Here is a 12,001-nt window from a genome sequence, read left to right on the forward strand (position 1 = left end):
GGAAAGTTTGAGTGAATTCTCGATGTACAACCGATTTTCAAAAAAAAAATGAAAATCGAAAAACTTAATCGATGAATTAAATAGTTATTAATGGCGATTGAAAGTTCTCAACAATACCTACATTTTAAGAAAAGATTCAATTCCATCCATCCATTAGTGAACAATTGAAGCAAAACTTTGTTACATACGTACCGACACATGTACGGACGAGGTCTTAAAATTTTCAGTAGAAATTCGCTATCTCCCTTAGTTTAGGAGATATTTTTGAAAAACTCACCAACTCATTCTTTTCAGTGTGCATTCACAACCCCCCCCCCCCCCCCCCCCCCCCCCCCCCCCCCCCCCCCCCCCCCNCCCACCAAATTTTCAGTCAAAATTCGCTATCTCTCTTACTTTAGAAGATATTCCTGAAAAAGTCACCGACTCAATCTTTTCATTGTGCATTCTCAACCCCCCATGCCCACCCCCCCCAAATTTTCAGTAAAAATTCGCTATCTCCCTTAGGTTAGGAGATATTTCTGAAAAACTCACCGACTTAACCTTTTCATTGTGCATTCTCAAGCCCCCTACCCCCCCCTCGCCCAAATTTTCAGTCAAAATTTGCTATCTCCCTTAGTTTAGGCGATATTTCTGGAAAACTCACCGACTCAATCTTTTCATTGTGCATTCACAACCCCCCCTGCCCCCCCAAATTTTCAGTAAAATTCGCTATCTCCCTTAGTTTAAGAGATATTTTTGAAAAACTCACCGACTCAATCTCTTCATTGTGCATTCTCAACCTCCCCCCCTGCCCCCACCCCAAATTTTCAGTAAAAATTCGCTATCTCCCTTATTTTAGGAGATATTTTTAAAAAACTCACCAACTCAATCTTTTCATTGTGCATTCTGAACCCCCCTTCCGCCCCCAAATTTTCAGTCAAAATTTGCTGTCTCCCTTAGTTTCGGAGATATGTTTGAAAAACTGAACGATTCAATTTTTGGGTTGTTAATTCTCAATGCCCCCCACTCCCTCGCCGCCTTGCCGCCCCCCACAAATTTTCTATACACAATGCCCCTCTCTCCCCCCCCCATTTTTCCAGTAAATAATATATATGACCCCTGACATAAATCCACCCTTTTCATGCCCCGCACCTAGCCTTATGTAAAACCCTCTACCCATTGAGAAAACCCCCATTCAATAAAATCCCCTCGACTATAAGACCCCCCGGGATATCACTACCCCCATGAATAATCTTCCCTTACATGAAACCTCCTCTTTGTACAATCCCCCCTCAAAAACTAAAAAAAATTTCTAGGTTTTAGAAAATATTTTTTCTAAAATTAAGTGTATTTTGGTATCAAATTAATCGTCGGTTTGATTAATTTTGAAAGATTTTTTTCTAAAATTTAGAAATAAATAATTGTAACATCTAATTAAAAAATAAATCGACAATAAAAAAATTAAATATTTTGAATAATCATTCGGTGAGCAATTGAGTAATTGAAAGTTGAAGTTGAGCATTGATTGAGTAATCGAATTTTTTCAAACACGATTGACAAATAATTCTATAAATGAATAATTCTATCTTCGAATGAAAAAATTACTGAATAATCATTTGATATTAATTCAATGGAAGATAGTCGGAATAATCGATAAATTCCTCATTCAAATTGATGAATAATAAAAAATTGAACAATCCTTATTCACAATTTCTCATTATTTACTGATTGATGAATCTCTCATCGTCATTAATGATTAATGGAAATTTGAATAGTATGCTAATTCATATTGATGATTGATGAAGTAGTGAAAATTTTTGGGTTTCTGATTATTGGTTACCTAATGAATGGTAATTCGTTTCATTGCAATTGACGATTACTTGGTTATCACTGAATTTTCAATTTCAATTACAGATTAATAAAGTAATCAAAAAATGAAGAATTTCAATTAAAAAATTGGCGGTGTAATTGTAATTAGAGCTAAAAATATTACAAAAGTAATGATTACTCCCGAACGCTGGTTTTAGCTCCCGAACCCCTTCTCTTGTAGCTCCAGCTCGCGGAAACCGGTCTCCAAGAACATCAGGAAGGACCTCGTGGGAAAAACGACGTTCAATTTCAATAAATAATTAAATTCACGTTTCGATACACATTACAAACGAGTAAAAAGTAAAATCTCCGGTTGAAGTAATATTAAAGTTTTTGTTACCTTTTAGTTTCAGTTATTTTTCTGATTTATTTCGAATTTTAGGGCGGTTTATTCTCTTTCTAGAGCGAATTGAAGCCTCAAATAAGTGCTCTTCTAGCTCAGTAAAGTTCCCCCAAGGTTTTAATTTATTAATTTAAGGTTTCTCGGAGGACGAGACCCCGAACATCACCACATTGAAGCTCGCGAGCTCCAGGAATTTTCCTGTGACGCCACAACGCTCTTGATGGAGGACGGACTCGACTATGGGGCAAAATGCCACTCTTAAGTGACATTTACACACTCGAGTCCCTCGCCCATTAATTATCATTTATTATTCTTAGGAGATTCGCCGAGATCATCGCATTAACATAGCCTTCAGATCCTCCAGCACTCCAGTTTCTGGACGATGCGGAGAGATCGTTGGCTTGAATTCTTCAGACCCCCCATTTCCCTTCGCGATAACCTCTCTCGCAAGGTCAATTCACGTACTCTCACTCTCAGGAATTTAATTGAATTTAATTTGGTTGAATTTAATTAAAATTGATTTATTTTATTTATGAAGAATAGAAATTCTATTTGAGTTGAAATATTATTGAGAAATTGAATCAATTACGGAATAAATTTAAAGTAATTCTCTTATCTACTTAATTAATTTTCTGATTCTTCCTCGTGATTTTTCTGTATATTTTGTTGAATTCGCGACATCCTTCCTAAGACCGAGCGACCGTTCCTACCCCGCTCTCCGAATACCTCCGAGCTAGTCGAGCTAATTCCGCAACCACTCCCTTGATTTCCCCAATTATGGCTAAGTTTTTCGTATGGTTCTCTTTAATGCGGTTCGTTGATACCGCTGGAACAAAAGTCAGCTGGCGCCCGACAACATTTTCTCATTTTTCCGTTTGTTTTGTTTATTCGGTTTTCGAGAATTTTCACGGGGACATCGATGAGCAGAGGCCGAAGGTGACAACACTCCGGCTTTTTTGAGTTTCGCATCGAGTTATAGATAAGTCTACGGTTTATATGTTAAGTTTTGAGGTTCACGTTGGTTAGCGCCGTCAAAAGACATAACCGTAAAACATCATTTCTTCACGTTTCATAACATTCTAGACCATTTGCAATCAAAATTAGAAATCGAAAAATCAGTCAAAAACAAGCCTTCCATTCGGAAGCAAAAAGAACATAATTTTATAGTAGATGACTACTTGAGTCATACAGATTCAAAAAACATTGATAAAATGATGATGTTTCATGAGTTTCATGAGTCAAAACTATGGTCCGATGAACTACCGAACTCTATTGAAACGATCAGCCTAAAATTTTATACACTAGTGTGACTCAATAGTATTCAGGGACTGAGAGCGAAACTAAAGAGCGGAGTGAAACTGCCGCTCTTGCGCTCCGCTCCCGAAGAGTGCTCTTTCAAAGAGTGAAAATGAGAGTGAAATGTTGGGAGCGCTCTTGCAAAGAGCGAAAAGAAGAGTGAAATGTCGGGAGCGCTCTTTCACAGAGTGAAAAGAAGAGTGAAATGTCGAGAGCACTCTTTTAGAAAGAGCGCTCTTCGGGAGCGCTCTTTTGCCAAGAATGAAAATGAAAATAGAATTCGAGTGCGTTTATTAATACAATAATATAGAATTTTTTTCTACTTTTAATAAATAATACATGCTTTTTCAACTGTAAAAAATAAAAAATAAACCTTTTTCATTTTTTTCCGTGAAATAACAGTTTGAAGTTGCGGAAGAGGCACTGTTCAAATAATTCCATATCCGTGGAAATATGCATTGTATCTAATAACTTTAGGAGCACCTTTTTATTGACAAAACATGGATCTATATAAAAAAAAATCCAGTGTTGAAAAAGTCCTTATTTATATTGTTTTTCCATAAACAATTTGGTTTGGTTAAAGAACTACGGGATACCCAGTGTTGAAATTTCATAAACTATACATGTCATAATACCTATTTCCCGTGCATAAGAAATTTTCTTAAGGCCTTTAACTGTCCGTTGTTAACAATGATTTTTTTTTGTTCTCATAGAAAAAGTGCGAATTATCATTCTATTCCAAATTTTATAACCCAGACAATATGTATTTCGTAGTAAAAAGTCTAGAATAGTTTTTTTTATTGAATATGACCTATTTTAGGGAAAAAATCCGAGTGAGATGAAAGACTGGTGACATTTCACTTTTTTTTATCATCAAATTATTTTTGTAAAAGAGAATCATTTTCCTCTGTGAACATTTAGAAAGCAACATATGTTAGGGAACAAATGTTCCTTGGCTTTTAATAATTTTTTCAGTTGGTTTGTCAGCAACGATTGAGTTAATACAAAATTGGTAATGACTGTTTTTTTTCACTTTCATAACTCAGAAAATATGCATTTTATGGAACAAATAGAAAAATAGTTTTGTGACAGGAATCTGCGGATTGTTCTAGATAATTAAATTATGTCTAAAAAAATTGATGACCATCCACTTCTTTCTATAAATAAATTAGTCTTTGTTTCAAATCATGAGAATTTTGCAAGAAATTTATATTACCGATTGTAATTCAACCGACCTCCACTATATCTCCGTTAATTTCGCCAGTAATAATCTAGAATAATTAATTGTTTAATCACTGGCTGAGGTGTAATCGAATTGGATTGCCACAGTTACAAATTGTTATCAAATAATTGAAACTGATTGTCGAAATCCAACGGAAAGATTAGTGGAAGTCAAACATTAGTCTGTAACATATTTTTTTGTTTTCAAAATTTATATGTCACTGCATCATTATTGAGAAAATAAAAAAAAAGTGAAAAGCTACTGAGCAACTAGATTTTTTTTCCGAACAAAATGATATCCTTGCCTTTTTCCTGTCAAACGCACATTCTCAGAGATATATTATTTCAAATGAACTGACAATTACTACTTCTTTTTAATGACAATAAATAATTCTCCAACAACCAACTGTGATAACACGAAAAAATTATCGCAAATCAAGTGTTTCTGGAAAAAATTGAATATGGAATTTTGCCGACCAGATTTTTTTTTGCATGACAAATGGTCTTTTCCTAGCAAAAAAGGGCTCTTTACGTTATTATCTAAAATTAATGGTGCCAGTAATATGAAATTAGCGTTTTGTCTTGAGTCAGGATGAATTTTTAAAAAAATTTAAGAAAGGCGTCGCCCTTTTGAAGAGTATACCAGGTTTTCTTTTAATTTTTATTCACTTTATAGGAGAAATGGAATGGTATACATGCCTGTATATGTATGTCGTTTATGGAGCGTTCCATACTATTTCAATTGACTTTTTTCGTTTTCAACGATAATTGAATATGTTATAGAAGTGTTCCAGACATGCCTTAAATTATGGAGAAGAAAAAAATTTGTTTTTTTGCTTCCGAATGGAAGCCTTGTGAACACCGAATTTCATGAATCTCCAATTTTGCCTGGAAATGATGGAAAATGTCAGTCTGTGCGTTTGCATGTGTGTGTTCGTTTTTATTTTCATAAATTCGCACAAAAAAAAACGAATAAAATAATCGCTAAAAGTTTCATATTTTGACGCATGAATGGTCTTGTTGAGATACACTTCTGGACACCGGATGAGCCCGATCGGTCCAGATCGGTTAAAATTCGTTTTTTGCAAATGTCATGAAAACTACAAAACCGATTTCAATTCGACCTGCGAAAGAAATATTCATCACGAAAATCTCCATCTAATGAGATCAGTGTGTATATGCCTCACTGTGCTGAGTTTGACAGTAATCGCATTTTTCTTTTTTTTTTCCTTGCAATTGTTGTTTGCGCAATAACTCAACAAATAATCGAGATAGAGACTTCAACCTGGCATTTCAATTGTAGCTCTGATCATATCACAGGCTGGTATTGTGACTGGGCGCAATCGGTCCGCTAGTTCCGGAGATATTCATGTTTTTCGGTAAAACTGTCTAATTGAATATCTCAAAAACTACCCAACCAATTTCATTATTTTTTTTTTCAAAAGACTCGTGACGCTATCTTCTATTGAGTGCAATTGAAATATACATACACTCCGATACAAAGTTATTGAGATATTGCGATTTTTCCATTTTTTAAATTTGAAATTTGTTTGTGGGTACTCTAATATGCCGAAAGGTGGGTTCCGTGAGAAATTTCAGCTCGATCGGTCCACTAGTTCCTAGTATACAATGATTTGAAGATAAAAATGAATATTGAATTTTTATAAATCCCATTCGGAAGCTTACTACCAATCGCATTGGTAGAAACAGAAGAAAAAATTAACCCATTGAAACATTCACCGAACGCATCCAACCCAGCCGCATTCAACCAGTCGCATGCTACGGCGGCCGGCTTGTTTTTTTTTACGGTTTTTTCTTATTAACCAATCATTTGGTTGAAAAATAACATGATACCTGTTTAGAAAGTCGTGCAAAAAATCCATGGTGGAATTGTGTTTACTTGATTTTCAGTGATTTTTTTGCTCGTCGTTCCTGATCAGTACTTCAACAATCATTCATTAATCAATCAAAAAGATGATTACCATTCCCCAAATTTCATAACTTGAGAAACATGCATTTTAGTAAATAAATGCAAGAATAGTCCTTTGAGGGAAAAAGGCATATTATAAAAGAAAACGGAATCCAGTTCGGAAAAATTGATCATCATACAAAAAAAATCCTAAAAGAATATATCTTATAGACTATAATTCAAATGAGCTTTATTTTTTTCGTTTTGTTTCATTTTGCCGGTACGTTTCGGAAATATTCAATTGTTCAACAATTGGGCAGAGGTGACACTGACTGAAACTTAGTCCCAAAATGAAAAAAAAAACAATTAGCGGAAGTCGATCCAATCATAGTCTATTGAATATATTTTTTCTAAATTTTTAGGGTGCCTGTACCATTGTTGAAAACAATTAAATATAATTTGTTGAGAATAAAATATCAGCAATTATTCATTTTTCTGAAATCGATGTCATTTTCCAAGACAATTCGCCTCTTCCCATTGGAAAACTATTCCAGCATTTTCCCATAAAATACAGACGTCCTTAGTTATGAACCTTTGACAGAACCGTAAATAACATTTTCCCCACACCTGCACGAAAAGTTGTTACTTTCCTCCCTGATGAGCGGGAGGAAAGTGAGCACTTTCCGCCCTAAGGTGGAAAGTAGCTCCCTTGGGCAGAAAGTACTGATTACTTTCCGCCCAAGGGCGGAAAGTCAGTACTTTCTACCCTCGGGAGCAACTATCCACCCTCGGGGGGAAAGTACTCGCTTTCCTCCCGCTCCTTAGGAAGCAAAATACCAACTTCCCTTCGCACATGTACGGAAAAATCGTATGTGCACCCCGGGCGGGAAAACATGACTTTCCGCCCTAGGTGCACAATATACTATTTTCATTCAAAAAGTATTTGTTGGAAAAATAATCGGCAACGATAAACGAAAAAATGATGGAAAGTCACGGAAAATATATTCTATAGACTAAATGTTTTCTAAATCATCACAACGCTTAATCATTTCCTTTCCAAACAGACTAATATGTTCTTAGAACGAAGTGAATAGTTATCAATCTCTGTTCGCTTTGTCCATTTTTCTGCAATAAGTCCCCTCAGAAAGTCTCATATAGTGATTCTCATATTTTCCGATAAATGCATATTTTTTTAATTATATAATTTCGAATGAAATAACACTTACCACTTTTGTTGATAACAAAAATTGTTTGGCAACTAAGAGTCAACATCTCACTGAATAATGAACACAAATAACGGCAAATATGTACTCTAACATTCATTTTTCCCCAATTGGGGCATCGTGTATGTTTGTTTTTTCCAACAAATGATTTTGGTGAAAAGAAAAAAATTAGGTCTCGATAAATTGCAAATTAAAAAGTGTATTGCATAATAAAAAAAAATGTATGGAAAGCGAAATGATGGGAGCGCTCTTGCACCATTTCGCTCCCACTTTTGCTCTTCGCAAGAGCGATCCCGACATTTCACTCTTCTTTTCACTCTTTGCAAGAGCGCTCCCGACATTTCGCTCTTCTTTTCACTCTTTGAAAGAGCGCTCATTGAAAGAGCACTCTTTGGCCAAAAAGTGGAGCGGGAGCGGGAGCGCACTTTCAGTCCCTGATAGTATTAACTTCTGCCTAAAACTTTGAATTCTTTTTCCAACTTCGAAGTGTTTTGTGGAATGTCAAATCAGCTCAGAGTTGAAAAGATTATAAAAACACGAATATCTCGAAAATTTTGTAAGAATGTGTAATGTGCACTCTTCTACCTCTTTCAGGGACAGGTGGCCTGTCATTGAGTAGGTTTCGGGGGTCGGTGTGGCGACCATCAAACTACGGAACTGTCTTTGTCGGAAATAAAACATTTTCTGCGAGTCAAAGAGAAAAATAAATGAATCATGAAGTTTATAAATAGTAGTTGAAAATTAATACTAGTTATCAATTTTTTAAAAAATCAATGAGTTATAAATATTTTTCTCAAAGCACCAGGGTTGCCTTCGCTGGCCCTGAAGAAGGTAGCAAAGTGTACAATATGGAAAGGATTTTCCGGATCCGAGAGGAAACATTATCGTAAAATGGTAAAGGGATGGGGTTAGAGTAATAATATCTTTTCCGGAAAATGTCAACAATAGGGAATTTGCATTTTTTTTAATTTTCTTTTCGCCAAATATATGCCTCCAAGAACCCATATTTGATAAGGAAACACATTGAAAATAGTGTAATAATTATTTATTTGCTTTTAAAAATTGCATTCTTTAAACATTCTAATAAGACCTGTGACGTCAACTCACCGGAGGCCAAAATTTTCGTGTGGCGCCGTAAAGCTGTTCAGTACAGCTGCTGAAATCTAGAAAAACACTCTGTACATGTATTTGGCTCCAAAATGTCTGAAAAATCGGACCGAGTGATGAAAGTTCCCTATAAATACTGTTTTGTACCAGGATGTAAAAATACAACAGTGAAAATTATACGACCACGACTTTCGACACTTTGACATAGATTTAAACCCATAAAATCTATCAACATAGTCACGTCTACCGTTGGTAAATTCCCCGAGCTTGCCGTTTGAAAATCATTTTTCAGCTCAAACTTCATTTGTTAGTGCAAATATGTTATTTTATCCACTTTTAATAATTGTTTTAGACATAACCTCCTCGATTTGTTTTGGTTGAACGTCTCGCACTTTGAGGGGCTAGAATAACTCAATAGTGCTGCTAAATAGTCGCCAGCGGAATTTGATTCCGGTGAGTTGACGTTATAGCCCCAAAAAATGTGTTCAAAATTGATGGATTTTTAATCAGTTATTACAAAGTATCCAGATCACCTTTCGGAAAACTTTTTACTCTGGAATGGTTCATAGACTACGACTCTATTCATTTAAAAATATTCGAAAAGTGGACTCTACGCTAGTTCCCTATTATTAGAAATATTTCAGAGGGTCGATTGTTACGAATATTTACACAAAGTATAAAATATTCCATTGTCCGTAAATTGCAATTTTTCCCATTCCAATTAACTATTTCTTATTGGAGATAGCCACGTGAGATATTTGTATTTAAGAAAACCAATAATTATTCAAAAAATTGAATTTTTGTTTAACCATTCCATTCTTCATCAAGTGGGCTATTATGTAAAAAATTGGGATATTTTGGAAAAAAAATTGAGGTCCTGGGACTCGGTCAAAGTCAATTAATTTACACGGTATACAAAAATCGCGATTTTTTTTCGTGAAGGTACAAGTCTACAAAGTTGGCGAATTACACTTTTGAAAAGGATAGTAGATCGCATCCAGTGGCGCTGCGCGCCACGAAATTAGCGTTTTTCAGGTCCCTCGACACGAAATTAATACATTACATGCCTGAGCCTTGGAAAACAGATCAACGTCCCCCACGTGCTTGTCATCCTCGCCTTCGGCTCGAAAGACAATCTTGCACGTGAGGGACGGTGATCTGTTTTCCAAGGCTCGGGCATGTAATGTACTATTTCGACATATCTGCACGGCAAAGTTCGATTTTCCTCCCCAAATGACAGGAGGAAAATGGCTTATTTTAGTCCTCGGATTTCTGTTGTTTTTGACGATTCTTGGAATGACATAGCCATAATGATTTTTGAGAAAATCTATCGGATTTCTATGGGATTTCTATTGGAATTCTATTGCAAAATTCTATTAGTTTTTTGCGCTGATTCTATTGCTTATTTCATACGGAAAAGTCAATAGATTTTGAATTTCTTTCTCCAGAATCCCAATAGAATTCTAGCTAATTCGCTAGGTTTTCCTATCGGATTTTTCCATACGTGTCAGCAATGCGCTACTAACCTGAATCGGAAATAATGAGTCAACGGCAATAACGTCATTATTTCCAATTACCCTTTTTTCTTCCAATAGGATTTAAGGAGTTTTTTCCACCAGGGTCCACTGGTGATGTTAGCCGGTTTGAATCTAATTTACCGTAAGAATTCACTATGATTGCCAGAAAAAAAACCTTGTTTTTTTACTCACCTGTAAAAATAATTCATAAAGTATTTCTTCATTGCATCTACTGCTTAAATTACCGCACCATATGATCCTAGCCTCCTCATCCATCATGGAGCAACGAAAACTAATTGCGGCGATCAAATTGTAGTATTATTATTTGATGATTAATGGCTCCGGCTGTTTAGGACCGCGGTTACTAAATTAGACAGGTTAAGCAGGCGTATGATCTTTGTCGTTGGGCTAATTTGTACTGGGCCAATTGTTTTTATGTTCAAAGTAAAGTATACTGCTATGAATGGTGAAAGCATTCCACTGGGAATTGTAGGTTATGCGAATATTCCTTTCCTTAGTTTTTTTTTATCTAAAAAAGAGAGCACTGTCATAGCCAAAGAGGATTGACTAAAGTAGAGGCTCAGATCTCGGGGTTCAAGTGACCGCAAGCCAAAAATAGTATGACCCCAATGGAGGGATGGCGCCACGGTCGAATCTGAAGGCTGGGCGAGCTGCCAGAGATTATGGGTGCGTTTCGGAATCAACTACTGTAGCTGCAGTAAAGCGAATTAGATAGGAGGGTTACAGTACTGCTACTGCTACTAAGTCGATTGTGAAACGGGCCCTATAGGGGAGATCAGCAGGGCCAATGCAAAGTGTTCAACCAGAGATTATAGGGGAGATGAGCAGGGCCAATGTAAAGAGTTCAACAGCAAAATTCGTTGCGGTGGCGTATGGACTACGATGGAGCGTACGGAACTGTTGGTATGGTACGGCCCGAGCATAAATTTGTCGATAACCGGAAAGGGGTTCTCAATACGGTAGCTCCTCGCATTTTGTAATAATTGTCAGGAATGTAAAATCGAACATATTATAATCAATAGTATAATGAATGCAGAATCTAATGATCTAAAAATGTTTTCCTTTTTCTCGACATATTTATTATTGACACGTAGGTCAAAAAATTCATAGAAAATCCCAGCGCTGTCGCTGGAAAACTCTATAGTTTTCCAGTGATTCTATTGAATAATTGTGCAGATTTTGTTTTTTTTTACTATAGTAATGTTCGATTATATATATTTATTCCCCCCCTGAGTGAGAAAGGAATATGTATCGCGCTCGCTCCCACTCATTGTCGTCTCCGTCACGTTGGCACGTGCCCGTCCTCCGCCAAACTTAACGAGCGCGAGTGAGAAAGAAAATGGAGAAGAAGGAGAGAGAAAACATTCTAACTCGTTTGAACGGGTTGGAACGTTTTCGTTGTTCTTCAGCGATCTACATATTATCGGATTAATTCAATAGTAATAGATTAATGAATAAGATTTTTCGCAGATTATTGCGAGATTTAGATGAATGGTTTGCCTCCTTCAGTGACCAT

General features: G+C 36.1%; 1 protein-coding gene across 1 annotated transcript in view; it reads right to left on the minus strand.

The window, feature by feature from the left end:
* LOC107043192 (RNA-binding protein 7) overlaps nt 1–10,983 on the minus strand; it is a 120,186-nt gene extending 109,203 nt beyond the window's left edge. The window contains exon 1 of the mRNA XM_015264560.1: nt 10,657–10,983. Within this exon, the coding sequence (XP_015120046.1) occupies nt 10,657–10,743 (87 nt within the window). The 5' untranslated portion in view covers nt 10,744–10,983. The remainder of the gene's footprint in view (nt 1–10,656) is intronic.
* Between the last annotated feature and the right edge of the window lie 1,018 nt (nt 10,984–12,001).

The sequence above is a fragment of the Diachasma alloeum genome, unplaced genomic scaffold (assembly GCF_001412515.2).
Source record: "Diachasma alloeum isolate Michigan unplaced genomic scaffold, Dall2.0 Dall_scaffold_00553, whole genome shotgun sequence".
In the NCBI taxonomy this organism is placed as follows: Eukaryota; Metazoa; Arthropoda; class Insecta; order Hymenoptera; family Braconidae; genus Diachasma; species Diachasma alloeum.